This window comes from Pavona decussata, unplaced genomic scaffold (genome assembly GCF_977016875.1).
Source record: "Pavona decussata unplaced genomic scaffold, jaPavDecu1.1 SCAFFOLD_368, whole genome shotgun sequence".
NCBI classification, from domain to species: domain Eukaryota; kingdom Metazoa; phylum Cnidaria; class Anthozoa; order Scleractinia; family Agariciidae; genus Pavona; species Pavona decussata.
Genome location: NW_028145744.1, coordinates 185,001 through 212,068, shown reverse-complemented (window position 1 = coordinate 212,068; position 27,068 = coordinate 185,001). Strand labels below are relative to the sequence as shown.

Below are 27,068 nucleotides of genomic sequence, written 5' to 3'. Positions count from 1 at the left end.
TTCGGGTATTTAAGAATTCGAAATCTGGCAATCCTAATATGCGAAAGAATTCCTTTTGGAACATATTTTAGTAGAAATGTGTTTTTTGAAGCGATTGGCCGACTTCCAATATTATGCGCACAGAAGCGAGACGCTTCGCTTCCACTGAAAGCTTCAAGGCGCTAGGAAGCGAAACGTCTCGTTTTTAGGCCCAAGATATACAGAGTAAATATACTGGGAAGGGGAAGCGAAACATTTCGCATTAACTGCCTCGTAGGCGGAGAGAAGCAAAAATTCTGGATTTCATGCCCACTAAACATGCAGCCCATTAGCTTCCATGGCCTTTGGCGACGAGAACTGTAGAATTTCGAATCGATTTGTATAGCCACAGCATAGACCCAATGCAGAAAAGGCCGACATTTACTAACATTTTAATAGTCTTTATTTTAATTGCATTCAAATTAGCTTTGCTAGGATCGTTCTTGAGTCCACTGAAAACAAAAGAATACTCAACCTTGAACGAGGCTAGTGAGGCTAATTTGTATACAGACAAAAGCAAAATCAAAATGTCATATTTGCATAGGGTCTATTTACAGCTGCTATTTGGGAAAAAGAAGCAAAAGGTCTTACGTCCACCCCCACAATGTAATCAAAACGTATAAATTTAAAGGAATACCGTCTCCAATCTTGAGCGGTCAATTTGAAAAATCCAAAGCATATTTGTATTAGTCAACGAAAACTGGCGTTAAAATAATGGTCCAATTTGGTCCAATTTCACTACTGATTGCTAGGATGGAACCGAATTGTTTCTAAAATATCCAGAAATTGAACTCACAGAAAACCTTAAATATTTTTTTAATTTAGCGGTTTTGTTTGTATAACCTTTCTTATGTATCATCGATAAGGAGCTGTGAAATAAAAAAAGTGTTCCAAGCCCAACCTTTGCGCGGTTACCTCGGAGGAATTTTTGTTTAGTTTTTCTGCCCTTTCTTTTACTTTAATTTAATTAATGTAAAAGCTGACCAGTTACCATAACCAAAAAAATAAAGCCCGTTCCCAGTCCAGCTCTGGCTGTTTTCTGAGAACTGAGCAGAAGTGAAGTGAACATTGAAAGTGAAACTACGGACTTCAGCAAGTTTGCGTCTGGTTTACTTTGCGTATTTGTTTCAGAGGGTGTTTTGCTACCGACCGCAAGGAATTAATCTTTGGTAAGTTTTCTCGATCAGAAAAAGGGCTGTTTACAAGGTTTAGTCATAAATATATTCTGTCGTGTCTTACTCAAGCGTCGATCGGTGGCAAAGATGTTGTTACCGGTTGTATTCTCTTGATCTTTTAAGTTAGGAATGTGTAGCAGTCTTGTGACGCGTTGTCATCTGAGGTACACAAGCGTGTAGTTATTCTGAAACGGGAACACTTTTTAAAGAACTGATGAAATTGTTTTGACGACACAAACATCTCGTAGTTTATCCTAAATATCTAAAGCAAGATCATCGATGCTGGTTTGGTGGGAGAAACACGTAAAACTATGCCAAATCTGTTCATTTGAGAATTATATCTCGCATAGTGGTGAGCTGAAATGATGTAGCTCAGTTTCAAATCGATAAATGAGCGACGCAATTTGCGGAAGTGTGGTATGTAAAACACCGCCTGGTGAATTTTTATAAGGGACAGCGCGCCACCGAAGCCGAAAATGGTCTGGGCCCGACAAAAAGACAATGTTTGTGCGCCTGCTTCATTTTGTTGTAAACAAGTCAAATTCTGTTAGAAGAAGGACATCCAGCGCATACTAGCAGCAAAAACTGAGCCTGTGAGCCTGTGATCGTGGTCGTGATTTCCGAAAAAAAAAAAAGGCCTCCAAGGAATTTGTCGATACACTCGATATGGATTACTTATATAGGAAGAAGAATACTTAATACCATATGTTGGCAAAATATCGTCTTGGGGCTTATCTCAGATCAGTGCCAGGAATGCATCGATTGATGCTTCGTGATTTCCCGCTTTGTTTTCGGCTGATGAAAACCCTTTGCGAACCACTGACTCTCGTGTCTGAAGAAGAGAGCCTTTCGGCTGCGACGGATGTTTTCGGAAGGATTCATATGCATTTTATGCAACAAACAGATGAATGAAGGTCACTCGTAGGCAACGAAACGATTTATTTTATTCAAGTGTACGAGTTTCCCGCATAAAGCTAAAAATGAACAGGCGTTACTATGTTCTGTAAACTAGGAACCAAGCCCCTAAGCGTTTGTAGTGTCCAGACCATTTTCGGCTTGGGTGACGCGCTGTCCGTAATGGCATGTCGATGTTTTCGCCTCTAGACGAGACGTTATTTAAACAAGAAAGCCATAAAGGCTTAATAATAGGCCTCTTTTATGGCCCACGCTACGCCACTCACATTTTTTTAGGATTTTTTTAAAATTGTCTGCTGAAGTGGGGTTCTAAACAGAGATCTTTTGGCACGGGAGTGCTGCGCCGTGTCACGTGCGCCACAGAGACGAGCACACCTGACTTCCGGTTACTTTGACTACAACTTCGTGGAGCCCAAGAAAATATACGAACGAGCTCAGAACAGTTCAAACGTTTCTCCGTCGTATTTTCTCCTTTGCACGACCTGCTAACTTTGACCACAATCTTGATCTACTCGAGTTTTTCAACATGGCTCTCTTATCGACAAAATAAAGACGTACGAAGCCTCTATGTAAGGTCCACTGCGTACACTATACTAGCACATGGTTGCAACCAAAGGCCCGTTGAGACGTTTTCAACATTTGCCCTAACATTCGTTCAACAAAAGTTGAGTGGATATGGGCAAATGTTGGACAAATGTTGAACGGAGTGTTCAGACGGCTTCAACGCCAATCAACATTTTTAAGAACAAAGGAAACATGAGGAAATGTTGAAGCGGTGTTGAATGAAAGTTTAAAGCAATTTATATTTTATTCAACACACTTTCAACATTTTTTTCAGGCACGTAGGTAAGGGTTAGATAGGGGTGTTCGTTGAGCCCCAAATATTGCTGAGCGCCGGAGGCGCTCTTACTAGGGGGGTCCAAGGGCATGCTCCCCCGGAAATTTTTGGAAATCTAGGCTCCCAGAAACCTCATTTTCTGCAATTTGAGACCCATTTTAGGCAAATCACAAATTTGTTTTACAGCAGCTTTTTGAGCTATATACATTATTTCTACGGCATAATTGTTTCAACTTAAACAAGAAAGTTTAATGTACATTCCGCGCCCTGTCGAGTTCTGATAGCTATTCGATCTGCTGATAGTCATACACCAAGCTGGTAAACTGCATCATTCGCGGGTGTAGGCCTTCGAACAAATTGACTATCTCGTCACGATTGACAGGCATATCATATTTGATATGCATTAGAACCAGGGCGGACATTCTAATCTCTCGCATAACCGGTACACCTCATGTAGTTGTTCAACCTCCTCATTGTGCTTTTTCTTCTGCCATTACTGATCTGTAAAGGGGGTTCGTTCGAACCCCTCGAACCCCCCCTCCTACGCGCCTGTTTTTGTACTTTCAACAATGTTGAACGACCTGTTCAAACGCCCCCGACATTTGGTCCAACAAAGTGTTGAACGCATGTTGAAGCAAATGTTGAAAACCGTTTAAACGGGCCTTAACGTTTAATCACAAGTCTCCCAAAATTCATTGCGGTACAAACTACTCATCGAAATACATGCCATGGTGAGTGTGCTAACGTATAAATCAATTTCACGTTCACTTTATCGGATAGTCCACTTGGGCTAGAAAAAAATTTTCTTTCCGCATGGTCGGGACTCGAACTCCCGCAGGTCTTGACTGAGCGAGACCTGGAGGCTTGGGGTGGGAGACCGACACGAAAAATACAAAAGAATGTGTGTTATTAGCTTTAAAAATATTGGGCGATGTAACAGCTCTCATAAGGTCTCAAGTGATTGGCTTGTAACCCTTCTAGAAAGCAATACACACAAACAACAGACAATACCCCCGACCCTAAAAACAACAGCAGCTACTACACAATTAAAACAATTACAAGCCTCAGGAGAGCTGATACACTACTCAAATTATTTGGTATCTTTTCTATCAGAGCTAAATTTTCTCAATTTTGCCCAAATTAGAAGTATTTTATTGATTTACTGATATAACGTCGATTATTGTTTAATTTAGAGACTTCGTTGTTTACAAATACTGAAGTAATACAGCGATTTCAGTACAAGCAATGGACAGTGATGAATATGGTAAGTGAATCTAACGGGAATTTCTCGTTGATGTTGTTACTTTTGTGGGTGCATCGAAAACGAAACTGGATGAGACTCACTACTGAAAACTACCAGGAGATAAAGAACAAACATAAAACTATCATGAAAAGCATATATATCATGGTATCAAGGTTTATAAGTGGACTGATTGACTGGTTAGTGCTTGTTTTTCAGGTTCACTGAGTAACTTTGAATTTCCTTAGTCAGTTAAATTTGCTTTCTATCATTGTAATTAAAGATAAAAAAGCACCGTTTGCATCGACTAGTTTACAGACCTTCTCAGAACTCGTGTGTACAAGAAATGGTTTGACACTGAACGCGGAACCAGGGTCCGAGGATGAAGTAGGAAACTAAACTAAACTAAGCTAGAACTAAAAATACTTATATAGCGCATTATTCATAACATGCGCTTTACAGTGTAAAACCAGTCGATTAAGGCTTTCCTAAATAAGAAAGTGCTGACTTTAACTTTAACTTGTGGTAGACCGAATGAGGAAAAGAAGAGCGTTCAAAACTGAACACACTTAGCCGGGTCTTGTCCCTGAAGGAAGTTTGACCATTTGCTCTAAAAGAAGCAAAACTTGCAACTTGAAACGCTTTGCCGGATAGTTTACGGTTTGGGGGTTTCATGGGCCATATTCACGAATCCCCCTAAGTTGTAAGACTGGTGTATCTTCAGGTTACTGGACACCTTCGTGGGTGTCCTTCGCGAAAAAAGAATATTTGCGCGCTGTCTTAAATGCAACAACCATTAACTATATATCGGTACAAAGCTAATGAAATGTACTATCCGGTAAAAATTATTTCGCGTTGATTTTTTTCTAGCCGTATAAAGGAGAGTGCGTCTCAAAAGCCCAAAACGACTGATGTCTCTGAGGAATTGACCGCAGAATCAAAACTACTGCATCATATCAATCACAAGGCCGATTAATCTTCAAAACCGTGTGAGATTTTTTCGATATTCCTATTGGTTGCTTCGCAGTTTTACTGTCAAAAACTTACCGATACGTTTGACGACGAAGGCCATTGCGGGAGATCAATTTTACAAAACGGAAATCCCTCACACGGTGTTCTTGCTCCGTGTCTTGGGAATCTTCGGGCTCAATTTCAAGGGAATCCGTCAAATCCTTGTACAGTATATTACTCTGAAGAAAGCACACTCGCGTGAAAACGAAGTAGGTTTTTTCCGCTTTTAAAGGTTTACAAACATTTCACGCACTTGTGCATAAATTGCAGCGCCATACTTCAACACTGTGGATGCCGCTTATGTCGAAAGCCAATAGAATTACAGGAGACCTACTGTTGAGTCCCCTGAGATTACTGGTGTCGCGCCGTAAAATAGTTGAGTGCGTGACCGCAGCTCTATTACCAGTCTATTGCAAAATGCCGGGCACGGGCAAAAAGAATTCTTCGAAGAAAAGGAAAACTGCAGTGGCCTCGTCGGTGAGCCCTACTCATCCAAAAGAACAGCTGCAGGCAGAAATGCGGTCACTGGGGTACGTTGAAGGACTAATTATATATACCATTAACTATGCTAATAAATTGCCGTCGCAAGCTTGCAGTTCAACATCCTAGTTTTTCTGCTTTGCAGATTTGATGGAGACATTTTCACTCGCAACCTGGAGACCAGCGTTGAGCGCAATATGTGGCAAAGGAAAGGGCCCCAAAGAACTCAATATATCGATTATTGTACCTGGGCTTATGCGCTATGCGCTTTATATGCGGTTTCGGAAAGAGTTTTTCGCCATCCTCATCGAAAACTTTCTTCTTATTTTTCTTAGGACCAGTTTTCTTCTTAGTTTTCAACCACGGTCTCTTTTCTTTCTTATTTTTCTTCATACACGGTACGCAAAACCAACACAAGCGAAAACTTGGTGTGAATAAATCACAAGTTGCAACGTAAACAAAAGGAATAGAGGCGACATGAAATGAACGACCCTGGATGTTTTACCGCGAAAAACATCACGGGAGGCCCTAACGCTGGTCACAACGCGTTTTAATTGGCTTATAGCACTCTGGCGGATCATAGAATTTCATTTGAAAAAAACTTTCTTGTTGATAATTCGTGCACGCCTCAAGATTTGAATTTTTTGTGTCTACGGCTTCTAGAGAAGCGTAGACACTATGTCATCGGGTTGAGTGAAAGAGTGAAAGAGTGAAAGAGTGTAAGAGTGTAAATGCCACAGGAATCCCAAATGGAATCCTATCGAAAGCCGACGCTAATCCTCGACTGACCGAGATCTAAAAGGTAAGCGATTGTATTTCCGGATCAGGACAATGGCGACAATACGGTAAATGATGTTTTCCGATGTTGATTTGGTTTTTACGAATAGTTTAAGTGATGATTTGAACCAGAATTCTGTAACTTCTGTAATTTTCATCGCAAACGTGCCCGAATTTACTGCGAGTGACCGCTTTGAACAATCACGGAGTGTCTTCAAATTTTACATGCGTGTTTGCACGCACGCAAAAAAAACTGAAAGTTTTGGCCTCTAATAGCAAATGCATCGTTTATTTCAATAAATTGTTTTGTTGGAAAAGCTTTTTGTTGATTTTTGTGTCTTTGTCAATTCATATATGCGTTTGAGAAGCGACAAATGCGTAATCACAAGGACAATTTACTTAAGCGGGTTGAAATTTGATATGCCAAAGGTGTTCATCAACATGCCGTGAATTTTATATATTTCTGCGTTCAAGTGTGTTTTTCGGCAAATGATTAATAGTAACGATATTATTTTACGTCAGAAAACATTTGTTTAATCATTCCAGTTTAATATGCAGTTAATTTTGGAAGCCAACGATATTTATTTATCTACTGCGCATTTTAAACCGCTCCAGGAAAAAGTTAATTTATGCGAAAACTATGGAAACACGACAGGAGTCAAAGGGTTAAAGAATGCTACTTGCCATTCATAAGTTCAGTATAGATTAATTAATAGTTTCTGTTGCATTTTATGCCTACGTTTCAGGTTAGAACTTTGCTTTCAGTACTTTATGTTTAGAACTTTGCTGCATTGCTTTCAGTACAAAGTTGTGGTTCACGTTGTAAGATTATATAATATATTTTTGTTTATGTTAGAATAAAGTTACAGTTCCCTTCTTACAAAATGTTTGTGGTAAATAATACCAGCTTAATCTCAATCTCACCAGTATTCTGTGCAACATTTTTACAACCATTTTTTTATCTCTATCCTATTTCCACTCCTCCCTCTTCGTTTTCATTTCAGTCTTATTTCCCTTTTCTTCAATTCTTTTATATCACATTTCTATACTATAACTGCAGTAGACACATGCAGTCTGAGACTGCCTATTTTTTTTATTTGAAAATGAAGCGAGACTAGTAATGTTTAATTTGGCCTTAAAAATTTTTTTGGTCAAAAAACGACTCTCGAAGGTATCCGGTAACCTTAAGTATTGTTCCTTAACAAAAGCCTGTTGTTGGAATAACAACAGGACCACACCATTGGTTAGAAAAAATATTTAGGATCGATGAGAATGATGTATTATAAGCGACACAGGAAGACAGTCATATGTAACACAGTGATAAGTGACACAGGCATACTCGGAAATTAGGATACATCTTAAACAAAATCCACACGTCTTACAGTCAACCCAGGTCACGCGTGAACGATATTTTTGAAATTTGAACGGAGTTTTGAAATTTACATGTCAGTTTTGAAAATCGCCAACGAGATTTCAGAGTTCCCGTATAAACTTCCCTAGCTTGTTGACGGTATAAAGCCATGAATTTTTCTTTACGTTGCAAAATTGAATATTTCAAGAATAACAATTGTTTCCCAAGTATTTTGAATCCTTTTTTTCAGTTAATGCGTCTTTTTCGAAACGATTTCCAGAGAAATGTTCAACATTCAATTCGCACGTCGGACATTACAAAGAGAAATTCGAATGTTCATTTCATTCTTGGAAATACTGGTCACGCGTGACCTGGATTGACTGTAAACAAAGCACAACTTTAGTTCAGAGTCTTCCATAAATCTTTAGAAGACTACAACGAAGAGGACAACTCAAGTGGCCTGGAAGCAAGTGCAGACGCTCCAAATAGGGCTCCAGGGAGTCAGCGGTTCGAGCTTAAAGAGCGACAACTGCACCTGGCTGTAGACCCGGATGTAATGGAGTTCGTCACAACTACATCACGACATGATCAACTAAAACAGGCATTGGCTGCGAAGAAGAGTGAAATAAACTGGAAGCCAAACAATAAAACAGTTGTTATAGTGTATCGTGGTGAAGACGAAAGCGATTCTTGGCAGTCGGAGTGCATTGAAGAAGTCCAAAGCTACCTTGGCAAATTTACGACCTGTGATCTTGAAGTCAACAAAGATTTCTGGGAAGCCGTGAAGACTCAGTTACCCAACATTTGCACATGCTTTGGAATTGATCCACCGCTGGTCAAACCTATCGATGATTTTCTTGTTGCAAGAATTGTTTGCTCCAGCCCGGATGCTAAAAAATATGAAGATCAGTTAAAAGCAAAATTACAGGAAATATATCGGGAAGAATCCACGAAAACCTATGCGAAGTTGACAAAACACATTGCCGAAGAACGGTTGATTTTGTTAAAGAAGATAAAGTTTGCAGAGAAGCTTCAACAGGATAACAAAGAACTGAAGATAAAGTTCGACACTGAAGCCGAGGAAATTTATTTTGAAGGACCGCAGCCACAGTTCGTTGAAGCGACGATGAAGGTCCACAAACTGGAAATGGAGATGGTGGAAAAGAAATTAAATGTATCAAAGAACATCTTAGGGGTGCTAGGTACAGACAAGGGTGTACAGAGAGTGAAATGTGAGCTGGAAAAAAACAACGTTGAAGCTGTCCTCGTGATTGATAACCAGGCTCGGATTGTAGGGACGTCAGCTGCGCAAGCGGACAAGGCTGCGAGTCTGGTGAGCAAGTTAACGTTTGAAGAGAAAGTTTGTGTGGATAAGAGGAGCCAGCATGTACTGAAAACGCCGGGATGGCGCCAACTGTGCGATGCACTTAACACTGGAGAGCTTGTTCATGTATATCAGACTACCTGGAGCGATACCCTTGTTGGTGGGTTTCGCGAAGATGTGATGGAAGCGATGAAGGAGCTGAACACTTTTTTAGAAAAAAATTGCATTCAAAAGGACCAATTTACTTGTCCTTCTAAACTTGTCAGAAGATATATCAGTGAACTTCGTCAGGAAGACTTGTGCTCGATTGAAACTCAACTCGTAGATTTTGAAGTCAAGATTCAGAATGGAAAAAGTGATGATGATTTTGTCATTTCTGGCAACAAAGAAGGACTTGAACGTGCAAGAAGAAAACTTGACGCTCTCGTAGCTGATATCAATTCAACGACGTTTGACGTAAAACAGCCAGGTCTGCAGAAATTCTTTTCCAGCGGAAAAGGCGATCGTCTGGTAAAATCGGTGGAAAAGGACCACGCATGCGCAGTACAAGTCCATACGAGTTTTGAGAAGAAGCGACATGACATGCGCACCCGAGATGCAGAAGCAGCTGTGGAACATGATGCTACAAGCGGTGATGATGACAATAATCATGACGGCTGTGAGCGCGGTAGTGATGATGATGGTGATGAGGAAGAGGAGGAGGAGCAGGAGGAGGGGGAAGCAGCTCCACCTAAAATTGATCCCTCCTTCTTTGTCACAACAAATGGGCAGAAAATTTCCTGGCGAGCTGGATACATCGAGGCTGAGAAGGTAAGTTTAACTAAGTTAATAATGTAGTAACATCCTTATTTGTTTACTTGGTGTGGATATTGATGAGGTTTCACATGGCTCTGATTGCCAAAGCAATTACGTAATTGGATTGGCTTTGAGGTGATAAACACTGAAACTCGTTACAAGATCTCATTCAGTACACGTCAACCAAAAAGGGAGGACATTCCCTTTTCATTCTCAGATCAGGAGCAAGCCTTAACCAATCACGACTTTGGTTACGCGCTCATTTTCCCCGTTTTGCACTGGCTATACAGTTCTTTACCCTTGAGAGCGGTTGCAGGTTTTCCTACGTTTGGCACTGGCGACATAAGTTCCGGCGTGTTTTGCGTAGAGGCCTGAACGCCCGTGCGCTTCGTCGTGTTTCATCAACAGAATACCATGTTCTTATTTAAACCTCAAGAACAGTAAGTTACGAGACTTTTTTCTTAGGAATTAAAACATGTAAACGTGTATTATCTGTTATCATTTACGAGTAACGTAGATTTGTTGATGCCGTATTCAATTGTTACATTTTGCCCGGATGTGATTGCTAAGGTATTTGAAGAACTGTTCAATTCATTTAAATGGATTTCGTTGCTAAAATTTATGGGGCTTGGCAAAGCACTCTCTAAATGATTCTTCTGTCATTTTTGTTTGGAATTTACTGATGTTTCTCAGTCGTCTGTTGTTAGGTTAGGAGCTATGCAAGGGTGGACGATCGTGAGGGTTGATGGGAAGGAGTAAAGAGAACTTCAAGGTCCGTTTTTTGCTTCCCTCCCATCAACCCTTGTATCAAATGTGTCAATAGCCTCTCTTAGGGGTGGGGGGGGGCCCTCCCGCCCCCCACCCCCAAGAGAGCTTGCTCGCAGGCTAATAGGGGGCTTCACACTAGAGCTTGTAAGTATAATCTAAGTGCACTTGAAACCTACTTTGAGTGTGAAGGGGTAAAACCTACCAACTTGAACTTTACTTAGTGACCATAGAAACTTTCGTAGTTCAAAGAAGCCGAAGTACGCCGCCAAGTATGGCCAACACCACACTTGAGAACGTACTTGACCAATAGGAAAAGGGAAACCAATTGAAAGCCAAGTGCTGCGGTGCCAGGACAGATAAACATTTTGCCGTGAACTAAAATTAATAAAAAAAAAAAATCAAAAATGGATGGTTGGAGATACGCCTCGCAGTTTGAGGACTCCATGGAACAGTCTTTTTTGTAAGTAAACATAAAAAAGAAGGAAAAGCCGATTTAAAGTTACGGTCTTATTTGAATTTCATCTTTACGGACAGCCTGAACCATCGATTTTCAGTTCAGAAGATGTCGCCTGTTCTTTTGTTTTGTCGCCAAGTACTCGTAAACAATGAAGTACCTATGCATTTCCTGTAATGTTAAAACTCTCTGAGTTAAAATTAAAGACGAAATGAAGAGTAAACAGCATAAAACGTTTTTCCGTTGTAAAAGCTCCATGATTTTCCGGCGAGCAGTCGCATTTCTGATTTTACCGCGAACGATGATTGACAGCTTGTGCTTCAAGTGTATACTTTGTCACCAGGTGTGAAGCCAAGTTTTCTAAAGTGCGACTTGAGATTTTCAAGTGCACTTGAATCAAGTGCTTACTTGAAACTAACTTAGCTTGTAGTGTGAAGCCAACAAATGGGTCAAACGATATTGAAATAAATCAGAATTCAATAAAGAAAAGCTCTACACCAAACATGCAGCTTAATATGATGCAGGAGCTCACAGATATTTGAGTTACATCTAAGCCTACAAGCCAAGATCGATGAATTTTATAATCAAGTCTGTCTTATTGCAGGCTCACATACTGGTCAGCTCACAAGGAGCATGCTCTGAGGCGATCGTCAATGCGGGTGGACCGGCAATGCAACAGAATCTAGTAAATCCAAACACTGGTGACGTTACAGTCACTGCCGGCTTCAAGTTGGCTTGCAATCACGTCATTCATACTAACTGCAGCAAATGGGATGGAGGCAAGGGTGAAACAGTGAGTGTTTTACATAATTATGTATTTGTCTGTGTTTTGCAAGACCAAACAAGTACCTAATGGCAATTTAAACAATCTGCGTTACCATTATCTCTATTCACTCACTGGCTGGGTTGTCAAAGGTAACTTGCTGTCGGCGATAATTAATTGCCGCTTCCAGGCCGACTACTCTGCTGGGCTGTTGTTTGGACGCCGATTTAACGTTTTTTTTTTCTTTCTGAAAAGTCCATATACTGTTTAAGACCCATTATCCGAAAACAAGCCAGTGCTTGTGATTGATAAGAATTTGTTCACAAAAACCAAATAAAGCCACACTATCTGTAATACCTTTCCCGTCACTCGAACACATTTCGTCCATAGCTTCGTCCATGGTTACTATATTTCAAGTGACCACAAAATTAAATGATTATACAGCGGTGTCTGGCGGAAGCTACATTATATAAACACATGTCAAACGCAAGGCTATCCAAAATGGCTGCGAACAGCGTGAAGAGTGACTGTTCACTCTGACGTAATACGAGGTGGCCTCAACTATAAGCCTGGTGATTTCAAGAGGTCACCTCGCCACACATTAAACTATGGATAAATTGTAAATTTATTGGGAAAAAAGGCAAGTAAATGTCAATGTCAATGTCAACGGGCATGTGTTGAGGTTTTGCGTTAGCCCTCCGTTTTTCTTATTTTTATTTTTATCATTTTCGCGTCGCGGTTGTGCATGATAATTAGGAGATGCACACGATACTTGACGTTTTATTGTGTACTGGGCGCTTGTATGGTAATCTGGCAGACGAAAAGATGTAATCTCTGCAGTTCAGTGTTCGTTGTTGCTATCAAAATACACAAGTAGTATGCCGTCAAAGTTTTTGGATCCCTGTTCTAGTTTCTTAATTTTCCGAAATAGAGTCAATGACTATACCTGCCATCAATCAAAAGCGTTTGGACCAACTGACATAAAACTAAGAGTTGTACCCTTTTTGTATTAAAGATGACGCCAAAGTCAGATTTCTTTTCCGCTGACAGAGGCAATCTTTAACTTGTAATTTTTGTCAGAAATTATACTCAGTTCTTACTACCCTTTCTAATTATTGGGTTTAATTGCTACCTTTCGGTTCACAGTCTGTTTTTGCGACCTGTTCAAAAAACTAAAATCTTAAATTTTAAATTTTGCTACCTTTTGGCATACTGCAAGGGTGAAAAAGGTACCTCTTTCGAGCAGAGTCTCTCCGTATACATCCTCGTATACCCCCTGATAGAAAGAGAAGTCGGAAACGGTTTGAAGTTGTTGTTGCTGTTGTTGTTGTTTTTTCGGATACGTTCAGAAGGCGCACTCATTAGGCAAGAAATAGAAGAGAGCGGGAGAGCAAAAGAAACTCCGCTAGTGGAGAGCTGGTTTGCTTAGCCAAGCTTATCGAAGTAAACTAGCAGTTTAGAGAAGCAGAGGAAACGAGTGAGGTTAATAAGTATAAGATACAATTTTTTGCTGTTGTCGTGAGAGAAAAACGATCAGGTCCATCATATTTATGTTGTCGAATTCTTGTAACCCAGTTCAACTACTAAAATGTCTTATTTTACGGCGTCATTTTTTTTTTCTTCAAGGTTTTACGGGACATCGTTCAGAAATGCCTTCAGAAGGGTGAGGACCTTGGAGGGACGTCCATTGCATTTCCTGTCATTGGAACCGGAAACTTGAACTTCCCACCAAATGACGCATCGAGAATCATGCTAACAGAAACCATCGGCTTTTGCCAGGCCAATCCTTCGTCCACCTTGAAAGAGATCCGGTTTGTGGTGTATAAGCTAGATCAGGCCCTAGTCAGTGCCTTTGGACAAGAGATGGCTAATTTACAATCCAAACACAAGTTCCGTCCTTCCAACGCCATGAGTAGTCTATTTCGGAGTGTTCGATCCAAATTCAGACGAAGCAGACCAGCAAAGCCAGCAGGAATACAAGTTGTAGATGACCCGGGTAGTGATTCATTTTCTTCATCTTCCTGTTCGAAGGAGACTCTAGAGGCGCAACCAACAAAACGCAGAAGTATGTTGAGTGCGACGGACGACCACTCGGTGAAGTTTTTTGTGACAGGCAGGGACAAGATAAGTGTCGGAAAAGCAGTTAATGCCTTGAAGAAAGGTTTTTCCGAAGCCTGTAAAACTCAAAAGGTGGAAAAAAATACTATCAGTCAACTTTCTAAAGAAGGTTAGTAAGCAGCTCATATAGTATGACTAGTGTAACTAATAAAAAGGGAAGCGATCAATGGTGATAGTTGCAGCCAACGGTTCTCCTCTTGTTGTTCTGACCTAGCATACTTTTTCTACTGAACGCAAAACTCACTCACTCACTCCCCCCGCCCACCATGATAATCATCATTGCAATCAAATTCCACTTGATTGCTGCTACTGCCCCCCCCCCCCCACCCCTAGGCCACTCATCTGCCCACAAAAATGCACAACTGTGAGTATATTTGATAATTCTATTTAATCTGTTGCAATGTAAACTACAAAGGGGCCGTGACCAACAAAGCGCAACATGGCTTAAACATCTTTGCTTTTCACAATTGTTCCCCATTTTTTTACACACACACACACATGGTGTTGTGCAAACGAACTGCTTTAAAAAAGAAACAAACAAAATCTCAGATTACTTTTGTTTTTTGAGAAACTTTTGTTCGAGTCGGTGTCTCTATTCAGTCTCTATTCGGTTCAACGACTATCAACCGATGTTAAATAACTTGTTTCAACAATCCACACGACATTATACGCTACTTAACTTTGTTGATAGACAATGTTAAACCGAGGATCACCAACTGGTTTTATTTAAGCAAGAGATATTTTGTGTGCACAACACGGAAAAACATTGGAAACTAATGAGGTGACGATACTGCCATCCATAATTTTTTTCTAGGAATTTCGCTTCCAAAGCACTGGGCGCCAATGCCAAGCCCTGACACGACAGTACACAAGGTGACACTCGCCCCAGGTTCCTCTGAGTACCAAACTGTCTTGCAGAAAGTTCGAACAACAGCTAGCAGACTGAATATTAAGAAAATTGAGCGAGTTCAGAATCCTCATCTTTATAAATTCTACATGATGAGAAAGCAGAAAATGGATAAAGATAATGGAGGGAATAATGAGCGAGAACTGTTCCATGGAACCGACGCTAAAAACATATTAGCGATAAACACACAGGGTTTTAACAGAAGCTTTTGTGGGGTACATGGTAAGTGCTCAGTAATAAATTGCAGCTGTCAGGAGGGGAGGGAGGGGGGATGTGTGGACTAGGATAAAACACGAGGGTCGGGGTGTACATAAACAATGATGCATCTCATCTGGAATACGTCGAGGAAGTAAACTCGAAATTTTGATTCGGTTAGTGATGAGTTTCCACTTCCGATTCCCACCTACGAGGGTCTCATTGGGGGAATAGCTTTGACCGTTGACGCTTAAGTTTTACCGATTTTGACGTTTGACGGTTATCAAGGGGAAATTTCTTCCATGAGTTAAAGTTATTATTAAGTATTGTGTTCTGGAGGTTGTATTTTGGTCAGAAACACGATTTCAATGTAGTTTATCATTAATATTTGAAACCAGAGGTACTTCCAGACGGAAGTTAGTTGTGATGTCAGTTGATACACAAATTAAGTGGAAAACACCATAAATCGAAGTGAGTATACTTGGGAACATGGAAACATGTTTACCAGTGAAGAGGGAGTTACACCTGAACGCCATTTTTCCGCCACCTGACATGGCTTTAATGGAAATATCTCGTTCGCGTTTCAAGCAATCCAAAAACCCAATCATCATATCGTGAATCTGTGTTGTGGGGTATTTTATGAATTTTTGGGTGATTTTTGGGTATATTTGGGAGGAGTAGTTTTTCTAGAAAGATTGGTAAAATTAAGGGAATGAGAAATATTGAAGATTTAGTGAAGTTTTAAAATTAGAATTTGTAGTTAATAATTAATAGACGGATACCAAGTTAGTCCACTAGCAACCTGGGGTGCTCTTGCGTGGGTATCAACTGTCTGTTAGTGTTCCAAAAATCATTTTCTTTCCACTATCCCTTCTTATAACCTCTTCAAATTTCATTCAGATTTAGGTGTATTGCCCCCTTAAAGGGACACAGTCACCTTTGTGACCGCGCTGACCTGGACGCTAGTTTTTGTCAATTTTGAAAAGCGTCCACCTCAACTCGAAATCAAAAGTACGCGTCGGCATCTAGAAATCCGCTTCAATCTTCCCAGTGTTTTATTGGATTTTCAATCTTTTACTGGAAACCTGTTTCTGAGTATGTTTTTGCTCATCCTATGGTATTATTTTATCATATTTGGTTAAAAACAGTATGGATCGTGTCTCCAACGGAACATGAAAAGAAGAGGTGGGAAACGTGAAGGCGCCGGGCGGAAGAAATCGCCTGCGTTGACTAAAATAACGAGAGAAATTAATCAAAAACATTGGAGAACAAATCACCATTATATATATTTGCAAAATTACATTTTCTCAACCTGGCGAAAGGTTCGTGCGGTGGGAACTTCGTAAACGATTCGAACTACGCGTCATGGCTGCTTGGTTTGGAGCTCAGACGAAGACAAGCTTTGGTACACAGTCGATTATCTCCTCGACAAGGAAAACCTCCAGTAGAACCTTGTTTTCTACGGGTCGAGCAAGCGTTCTTGCAACGACATGGGTTTGGTTCCTAAGTTTAGATAACGGAGAAGTCGTAGAAACGAAATTATAAAAGGAAAATATATGATTGAAAGCAGAAATAAAGCTTACCGGTGGTTTCGCTACAAAGTCGTTTCGCTACACTGCAGCTCAGTCGATTCGCTACGTTTTAAAATTGACATATTCTCTAATATTTAAACTCAATTTGCTTCTCATGCAAACACAGTGAGGGGTATCGAATGGTCTCATTCATTTTAAAGGTGCTCGCAAAATTTGGCCTTTGCTCGAATTGCTCGCAAAAATTACACGGGTGCTCGCTTGCTCGTTCTCGCAAAATTTTTACAACTGCTCGCATTCTAGTTAACATGTGCTCGATTTCTCGAAATTTCGTTGTTAATCCTGCATTGTAGTTATTTTTTATACATATATAAACGATAAATCAGTCATGAAATGGTTAAAACAAAAAGGTTGAAGCATTCTTACATCTGGCTTCAGTCTTTCTTCAACAGTTCAGCCTGTAACTATTGTTCTGTTTTGGCAACCTAGTTCCCAGCGTCTCTCTTCTTCCCGCCCCCCTGGAGCGAGAGAGGGGGGCGGGAAGAAGAGAGACGCTGGGAACTAGGTTGCTGTTTTGGAGGTGTCAGCCACATTATTAGGTATTACTTGGCGCAAAAGAAGGTATCCTATTGATAAAAGAGAGATTCCGGCTAGCGGAAAATTTACGAAGTGCTCGCTGCTCGCCATCTGTTTTTTTTTCTAAAGTGTTCGCTGCTCGCACGAAAAATTTGACAACTGCTCGTGCTCGCAAAAATAAACACGCTGCTCGCATGCTCGCAAATGCTCGCAAAGACCATTCGATACCCCTACTGTGAAACGTAGAAATTAACAGCTAAGATAATTTTTCACACGACCGGATACCGAAATAAACGATTTAAATGATTCTTCGACTGCAGAGGTCTAATTCGTTGACGTTTGACCTTCCCTGGACAAGTCCATCAGTAAATTCTCCATGGTATCAAGAAAATGAGTGTTCTAAAATGGCATTAGGTCTATAATCACTATAATAATTTTGACTGGCAAATACTTCGACTCGACAAGGTTTGTTTACATTTTTCAAAGGATGCGCTTCTCAGCGCGAGACTTGTGATGAAGTGTGATATGCCAATCAGCTAAGAAATGGTATCTAATGCGCATGTGCACCAGGTGACTGTAACGATTCTTTGAGAGCCAGAAGTCAAGGATGATCAGCTAAAATAATAATGTTTGAAAGACCTTGAAACCGTTTAAAGACTAATAATAACTGTAATTCTTGACGGTTGACAGTAAAATTGCCCTTTTTTGACGGTTGGCTGCCGTTAAATTTTAGGCTGTCTGACGGCTGTCAGTTAACCCCATTGAGACCCTATAGGTGGTTTTCACCTCACACATCGCCACGCAAGTGAAAAAATAAAATCCTCAACCATTCAATAGATAAAGTCAAGAAATTGATATGTTGTAGAAGGGTGATACATAAACAACGTGTGAAAGCCACAGGGCTGTACGTGTACGTGACATGTTTAGAGCAGCAATCCCTCTGTCACGCACTGTGCAAAAATCTAAAATTCAAAATGACCAAAATGAAATCACGGCAGGTGTTTTTCTTGACCTTTCTAAAGCGTTTGACACGCTAGACCACCAAATCTTATTTGAGAAACTTGAACGTTATGGTGTCTGTGGACTAGCATTGCAATGGATTAAAAGTTATTTCTCCAACCGTACCCAATTCGTCCAGATTAACGATACCCGTTCCTCCGAACAGATAATTAGATGCGGTGTTCCACAGGGTTCCATATTAGGCCCTTTACTTTTCATATTATGTATCAATGATCTTCCCAAAACAACCAGACTGGCAGAATGCCTGCTCTTTGCAGATGACACTAGTATCTTTTACTCCAATTCAGACCCTGATCATGTTGCCTCTGTAATGAATAGTGAACTGACTAAGATTAGCTCATGGATGAAATCAAACAAACTTTCTGTTAACATAAAGAAAACCAATTATGTTATATTTAAACTCAAACAAAAATCTGCCCGCATGAGCTCCCAAATTTCACTTGACAGTATACCCCTCAAGCAAGTAACAGAAGTTAAGTTCTTAGGTATTTATATTGATGAAGGTCTCACCTGGAAATCGCATATCAGTTATATCTGCAAGAAAATCTCTAAGTCCGTTGGTATAATGTACAGATTTCGTTTCCTTTTGTCATCAAACACTAAAAAATCTTTGTATTATACCTTAATTTATCCCTATTTAACTTATTGTACTACAGTTTGGTCTTCTACTTATGCAACAAACTTAAATCGCATTTTTCTTCTTCAAAAACGAGCTGTGCGAGCTATGACAAATTCTAATCACCTTGCACCTTCTGCACCTTTATTTGCACAATTGAATATCCTAGATATTTTTAAAGTGAATTCCTTTTATATTGCAAAATTTATGTTTTCCTATCACCAACGTTTGCTGCCTTCGCCCTTTCTAAATTTATTTCCGACTGGTGGTCAAATTCATAATTATGATACTAGAACCTCAGCTCATTTTCGACCTCACACCTGCCGAACTAATATCAAGCAATTTACTATACTCTATAGAGGGCCAAAAATATGGAATGCTTTGCCATTATCAATTACGTCTTCCCCTAGTCTATCCACCTTCAAAAGAAAGCTTCTTGATTTCCTCAGTTAATTGCATGAAACGTCCGACTCTGTTATGTCTTTATAATCTTACCACCACCGTATGTTAAAAAATCTCAATACAATGTCTTTACTGGTCTTAAAGTCCCAACATATCTCCGAGGAGACCTCTCAGTATAAGCCCGGGGGTTTCTTGAGGTCTCTCGCCATTTCTTACTTCTTTTACTATTATTATTTACTCTAAACTTATATACTTGTAATCCTAGTCTATTATTCATTGTAACTTTCTATGTTTGTATGTCGTGGTGAATAAATAAATAAATAAATATATCCTAATCGAGTTATTCGAGAGAATGTACCACGGAAAATTACAGAGTTTAGTATGGGACGCCATGTTGGTGCCCCGTCTGATGGGCACCAACATGGCGGCCGGAAACCAGCAAAAACATCTGGAGTTTACCTTGGCTATCTCAAAGCCTTTCTTCTCTCTGCTGAACTTTCACTCATTGACATTAACGCTTGTATAACATGTTAGCTGATCAGACCTAAAAAAAACACGAGGCGAATCGATGTTTTCATGTACGTGACATGTTTAGAGCAGCAATCCCTCTGTAGACTGTTCACATTCCCCCTATTTTTCCGTTTGATTACGCTTCGATGGAATCGCCGCCATCTTGGTTTGTAAAAGCGAGCGCGATCTGGGGAGAGTGTCTAAACTACCGAGGGGAGCGGGAGTGGGTGTTAGTATAGTCGGTGAGGGGAAGCGAAAAAATAGAGGGACTGTAACAGCTTCTCACTGTCTCGCGTTCCAAAGGCCCGTTGCACCAGCAACGGCAACACCTCATTGGTCAATTAGACAATAGTAGTTCTGAAGCGTTGACAGCATGACTGACGTATCTTTCACCGCCAGTTCTAAAAGTGGATACGGCTGGCGTGTAATGTTGTGAAGATCGTGTTTTGATTTTTATCGTTTGTCTCGTCGGCTTGGAATTGGAGGCCTAATAGTATACAAACATCCCCATCTTCCAACAAAACGTTCAGTGTAAAATTCGCGTCTCGGTACGGGTCGATACGGTGGACGGAACTGGTTCAGAACGGTTGAAAATCAGCGGACGCTTGGCAGGCGGCAGACTGCAGTTTTATGTCTCTTTCGACTGCTTTGAAGTAGATGGCGAACTGTAGGGACGACTTTTTGAACAATTCTCTGGGGCGAAACAACACACACAAAGCGGTTGAAACGTTGCTGATCGTGGCTTTCGTCGCAGGCGCTATTGCAAACACGTGAAGATTTCCCATCTTGTATCTTGTGGATCAGCTTCAACTCCAAGATGTGCTTTTCAAAGATCGGCTAGAGGAATGCTAGCAACTCCAGCTCTTTTCGGGATCTTAAACAAATTTTATGTGGAAATGTACTTGTTTTGCTTCCCGAAATCGCCGACTGCTATTTTAAAATAAATGTTACAAATGCGGCATGTATCTAAAGAGGTTTCGCTGTTAGCTTCACTCTATGTGTTCCGCTTGTATTGAAATTCACTTTGCAAATAGCTGATGTACTGTACTGTATTTCATGCCTATCCTCACTCGAAAGACTTTCGCAACTTTATTTTATTTCACAACTGTACTGTGTTTCGAAACGGTACAGAAACTGTACTGTAAACAACAAGGACTATCGTATTTCCTTCAATTTGACATGTTTATCTCTGGGGAGTATATTTTTTAGTTGATTCAATTAGTCGAGGCGACAAAGTTTCGGCACGCCCCTCGAACACGAGACAGTGAGAAGCTGCTACAGTCTCCCTATTTTTCCCGCCGCCTCCCAACTCCGCTCCCCTCCCCTCGGTAGTTTAGACACTCTCCCCAGATCGCGCTCGCTTTTACAAACCAAGATGGCGGCAGCTCCATCGAAGCGTACCGGTCTCGAGAAACCCACGGGAAAATAGGGGGACTGTGAACAGTCTAATCCCTCTGTCACGCACTGTGCAAAAATCTAAAATTCAAACTGCTCTATTTTCAAAACAAAGAATGCTATCCTGCTGAAAACAAGCAAGCCGATGGAAATTTAGATTTCCTTATATGTGATGAAGATAAAAACCCAAATTTGTGTTTAGTTATGAATTTCAGTTTTTTATGACGTCATGTGAAAACCAAGAATTGTATGCTAAATCCGTTCAATTACCCAAACTAAGGAACGACTGTTTTTTTTGACACGCGGGACTGCGCGTTCAACGTTCACAGGCATGTGAAGGCTTCATGTATTTTTCGAAAAGAAAGAAACGATCGCGAAATGATGAATGACCACAGGCAGCCCAAGCTCGCGTCACCAGAGAGCGTGTAATAATTAATTACTAGTGGGCGTGATTACCTTTGAGTGCAAGCAGCCATTGAGAATTTGAACGCATTATAAGACTTTGTAACGGGGAAATAAAATACTGTCGATTATGAAGTTTAAAAAACGCTAAATTTAACTTTCATTCAATAAAAAGAATAAAACTGCCAAGTTCGCGGCGTCACTAGAGAGCGTGTGATAATTAATAACTAGTGAGACGATGACCTTTGAGTGCAAGCGGTATTGGGTTACGGGCAGCCGTTGAGAATTTGAACGCATTATAAGACTTTGTATGGGCACAGGCTAACCAAGCGCACTATTAGTAATCACGGACGTGACTCTTGCTGATAAGCGGTGTTGTGTTACAAGTATTTCGAAATATTCGATCTATAAGGGTTTGTATGGGAACTCAACGGTTTTGCTTCGAAAATTCATAAAAGTGTATATTTTGCAAATAAAATCAACTTACCCTTTTCCCTTGTGTATTACTTGGCGTTTGCTGGCTCCTCAGGTCGATCTGGTGCGATTTCAGCGAGTTATCGTCATTTTAGTTTTCACTGCCGATACTGTCCACTATAAAAGAAGTGGACAGTATCGGCAGTGAAAACTAAAATGTAATTAATTATTACACGCTCTCTGGTGGCGCGAGCTTGGGCTGCCTGTGGAATGACCGGAGGAATTTAAGATATCAAGCACCACACCAGTCAGATTCTTTGTGCGATAAGTTAAACGAGGAATGAAACATCGGAAGTACATGCAGAGTTTCTAAATATAAATATTCTTTCTAAATATAAAAATGTTTGCGATGCGAGGTCTGCATAGACCGTGAAGGAATTTAACTTTCTTAGTTTACTTTCCTAAACACTTTTCTTAAATAATCCTCGCCGCAATGACGACTTCTGAACAAAACGATCGTGAGCCGAAAGTCCGGAGTGCTCCCGTTTCGCAAATTACAAATCTGTATTTTGCGAAACGAGCTCTAAATTTTCGGCACCAAAAAATTAACCAGTCTTCTGCAATTTATGTTTCTTTTCAGGAATTCATAATTTGTTTAAATTTTAAGGACAGCTCCAGACAATTTTTTTAAACTACAGAACATTTTATTCATTTATTTATTTATTTATTTATTTATTTATTTATTTATTTATTGTTTTTCCTAGGAACGGCCTTGGGGCGAGGGGTGTACTTTGCCCGAGATGCCTCTTATTCAGTTGAATACGCAGGGGGTGGAGGTGGCGCTTACTCTATGCTATATGGTCAGTATTGTAAAGGCAACTTTGCTATGATAGTTTCTTTGCCGAAAATTAATCGGTGTTGTACAATTCATGTTTTGTTTCAGGAATTCATAATTTGTCCAAATTTAGAGGCAGATTCGAACAACTCTTTTTAATTGAACAAAATTTGATTGTTTTTTTTTTTTTTTTTTTTTCTTCACGCAGGGGGTAGAGGTGGAGGTCACTACATGTACCTTGCCCGGGTCCTAGTTGGTCAATATTGTCAAGGCAATTCTGCTATGATAGTTCCTCCGCCGAAAAATCCTTCCAGACCGGAGATTTTGTTTGATTCAGTGGTTGATAACACCAGAAACCCAAGCATCTTTGTCGTTTTTTTTGATGCTCAATGTTATCCCGAATATCTCATAACCTTTTAATAGCTGGTTTGCCTCAGTATAACCTCACTAGGGTTTAAAGTTGATTTACTTCTACGAGCTAAATCAATGAATTTACATATTGTACTGATTAAGTAGAGAGAAGCAATTTGGCCACTGTTTGGTTTTTAGAATCATTTTTGACAATATTGTTGGCAAAATAATAGTCAGACTGAGAGAATCATAGAATTTTAAATATGCGACTACTATGCTGAGATACAACTTTTGTAGTTCATGGCCGGTTGTTCGGAAGCAGATCAACTCCGGAATCAATCCTAACGTGTGCTCAAAAGTTATCCGGTTGCTGGATGTTTTGTTTTCTTTTTTAAATAGTTCCGCCGCTTCATTGGTTAAAATGCATGATAACTCGAACTGGCGAGAATCTACATCGATATAAGTAACTGTAAAAAATGAATTCAAAGTTGATAACAGGAACCTACTCTTGAAGTGCTTATGGAGTTTACACGTGCAAACGGCCTGGGAGTTTAACGCATAAACTCTACACGATCTAACTTGATCTCACCGCGGAGGATGGAAAAGGAGCCAATTCAAAAAAACATTTTACACCTTGTAAATTTACACGCATGTAGTAAATGCTCTCAACTTACATTGTTAGAAGTCTTAAATGAGAATTACTGCACTCGTTTTTGAACTTTTTATTGAGTTCTTTCTTGTGTTCGCACGTGAAAGACCCAGCTTATATGTTACAAGTACAAAAGTTTCATTAAATTGGCTCCAGGTATAAAACATGCAGGGGTCAATATTTAAGTGAAAAACTTTTAAAATTGTAGTTTACAAGCTGGCAATAATCCTCGTTAACGACTTCTAACAAAGCTTGCTTGACTCATTTTTTGCATGCACATGTAATAACTAGGCTCCAGGGCCCGGTTTTTTGAAAAGAGATTCACGGCTATCATAGATTAAAAATTAACCGAGGTTTTCATCTCGCTCATTAGTTTAAGTCAAAACTAAGGAACAAAATTCTTTATAAAGAGTGTTCATTGATTAGTAATTAAACTCGAATAAATGTTCACGTCTACCCAGGATTAGCGTTATGGGGCACTGAACAACTGGGCCGGCCCAGGTTGTTAACTATAGGTGTAAATTTTTATTAAATTGGCCCCACCCGAGCCACGCGATTTTTCAGCCTTTCTTATTAAGACTCATAACATTGATTTTTTTTAACTGAATGTATAATGTTTTTTTGTATGTGTAAATGGTCAAATAGAATCGAAGAATACCGCACATTTTACCAACGTTATTATTTCTGGTCTAAAATCATATCGCCGAACGACGATGTTTCGTAACTTGTGTCGTAACGGCGCAAGTTGCGAAACGTTGCATAACACAATACGATACCTTTAGAAAATCGTCCTCAAGAAAATGAAGGCATGCTTCCGAAGTTGTTTGCCAAAAACTGTTAGGGGGTGGTTAATCTTCTGAAGATTAAGTCATAAAAACGTAAAACCTTGGCGGTTCTTTACTTTATTATTTCTTAACATTTCCGAGCTCAGTCAGTCGAAATCATGAACGTGAAAGTCGTAACTAAGTTGAACATTATGAAACCAACAAAAACCAAGAGCAGTTTCCATGGGGGCAACCAAAAGAACTCCAATCTTGCTACGTATTATGTGGAGATGAATAAAGATACGAAAAAGAAACTTTAAGCTAAAAAAATAACCCTGATAGCCCACATCACCTTATTTTTCGACCGTCAATCATGTCACTATGGTGATATTTGCCAACAAATTACACTTTTTTCGATTTTATCCGCAAGATAGACTACTCCCTAACTGTTTGGGAAATATCTGGAGATCAATGCCTTAATGTTCTTGAGTCGATCATAGATATGAACATTTGCATTGTAAAATAATGCCGCAAAATTTAAGCAGGGGCACCCAAGGCTTCATTTTGATGGAAAAATGTCAGCTCAAAATTAACTCTTGTAGTACTGTCGTTACAAAACACGATAGAAAGGTCAGGTATCATTTTCATGAACCAACGACAGCTCAGTAGTTTCGGCGAATAACATTCCATTACCTAAAATTTTCTGCAACTTAAATTTTCAACTAAAGCATCCGTACCTAACAGATCAAACTGTATTATTTTAAACAGATATAGGCAAAAACCGATCTGGGAACACATGAAGGAAACAACATTTAGAGCACTTTCCTTAAATGCTCTCGTTGAACGGTAGAGAACATCTTTTGGTGGGAACCGAGAAATGTGTTATCTCATAACTTTCTGGGCGTAAAGAAGTACATAAATATAACTGCCACAGATGTTTAAAAAGTGCAAAAGACAGCTTTATGGGATAAGCCGCTTAAGTTTTAGAAATTTTGTTCACCACACAAATGGCTTGTTTCAGTAGCATGATTTTTCCCGTGATGCAGAGAATAATTGGACTGGTATGCGAGCTCTCGCTTTTGAATATAAATACCCAGCAAGATCGTTACTGTGCAGGACAAATAAATTCTTTCCATGGTAATATTCTGTTTGCATGACAGTAAACAAGAATATTACCAGTACAAGGTTTTTTCCGTGGAGTACTGTGCCGAAAAACTCTCCTGTGTGTGAGTTCGAAGTGTCGGTTGTGTAAATCGAGGCACAGTCAACTCTCTAAAAAACCTTAAGATGACTTCTTCGGTAAATGATTCAGTCATTTTACCGTAATTGAATTTTTCTTTCAAGACAGATCCCTCGCTACGAAACAGGCCTGGTGGTGGTCCTAACATTGTACTGAACGTCTTAAAAAAGAGTGGAATGGCTGACAGAGCTTCTTAAAATTAGGGGCTTCTTAGAATGATTTGTTTTCATGTAACTATCTTATTGCTATTAAAAATTGCAAAATTATCTTTCTGTTTTTCTTTTTCTTTCGTTTTCTTTTCTTTTCTTTTCTTTTTTTATGTTTTTTTAGGGAAGGGGAGAGTTCATTTAATAAACGTTCACGTTGTAGCTGTCTTAATACTTTTGAGAGAATTTGAAAATATTTCAGTTTAGTCCTAGCAACAGGCTTGTAATTCACAGTCAGGAACAGTTCAAATGTTTTTTTTTGGAACCACTCTTTTGTATTTCTTATTGTAGGGAATACTGTGGAGTTTGGTTTTATCACCAGATTTGTTAAGGTAATTTGGCCTCCGTAAAGAGATTCGAGTGCTGACGTTCTGGGCCCAGTTGCTCGAAGCATGGTTAGCGCTAACCCGGGTTAAATACCATGAAAACCTATAGGTTTTTAATACCTCTTAACCAATGGTTAGCGCTAACCATGCTTCGAGAAACTCAGCCCTGAACGTTAACCCTTCGTCAGCAGCTTCACAGATGTTTATCAGTTCTGACTTACACTAATAATAATAATAACCTTCATTTCTTTGTTCCTTTCATTTATATTTTCTTTCTCTTCTATCTTTTCTATTTTTCGAGCTCTCTCGCCGGAATGATTTGCTTCCATGTAACTATCTTATTGCTATTAAAGAAATTGAAACTTTTCTTTCTTTTTTTCTTTTTCTTTCGTTTTCTTTTTTTTTTTTTATTATGTTTTTTTTGGGGGAGGAAGGGAGGGTTCATTTAATAAAAGTTCACGTTGTAGCTGTCTTAATACTTTTGAGAGAATTTGAAAATATTTCAGTCTAGTCCTAGCAACAGGTGAACCGTGAAGTTTTGTTTTATCAACAGAGACAGTTAAGGTAATTTGACCACCGAAAAGAGATTCGAGTGCTGAGGTTTTGAAAGTTAACTAGGGTCTGTGGGATTATGCTCGTAAAATAGAGTATTATGCTTTCGGGCGTCACCCCTGAAAGCAGGGTATTATACTCAAAATTATGCT

The 27,068-nt window shown here is 39.7% G+C and overlaps 1 protein-coding gene across 4 annotated transcripts; it reads left to right on the top strand.

Annotated features, from left to right (window-relative positions):
• Positions 1-1,058: 1,058 nt before the first annotated feature.
• LOC146452443 (uncharacterized) lies at positions 1,059-26,098 on the top strand. Of its 4 annotated transcripts, none has more exons than XM_085097811.1 (8): positions 1,059-1,187; positions 4,140-4,210; positions 8,237-9,939; positions 11,751-11,939; positions 13,536-14,136; positions 14,842-15,156; positions 22,758-22,853; positions 23,037-26,098. In XM_085097811.1, exons 2-8 carry the CDS (start codon positions 4,192-4,194, stop codon positions 23,246-23,248), a joined length of 3,135 nt encoding a protein of 1,044 aa, XP_084953937.1. In that variant the 5' UTR covers positions 1,059-1,187; positions 4,140-4,191; the 3' UTR covers positions 23,249-26,098. The 4 variants fall into 4 exon arrangements, with proteins under 4 accessions (XP_084953937.1, XP_084953939.1, XP_084953935.1 ...); XM_085097813.1 differs by having other exon boundaries at positions 8,234-9,939; positions 22,758-22,829; positions 23,046-26,098; XM_085097809.1 differs by having other exon boundaries at positions 8,234-9,939.
• Positions 26,099-27,068: the final 970 nt, after the last annotated feature.

Coding starts and splice junctions, on each gene's coding strand:
- LOC146452443 (XM_085097809.1), top strand. Junction 9,940..11,750: donor GATACATCGAGGCTGAGAAG/GTAAGTTTAACT, acceptor GTCTTATTGCAG/GCTCACATACTGGTCAGCTC. Junction 22,854..23,036: donor CGCTTACTCTATGCTATATG/GTCAGTATTGTA, acceptor TTCTTCACGCAG/GGGGTAGAGGTGGAGGTCAC.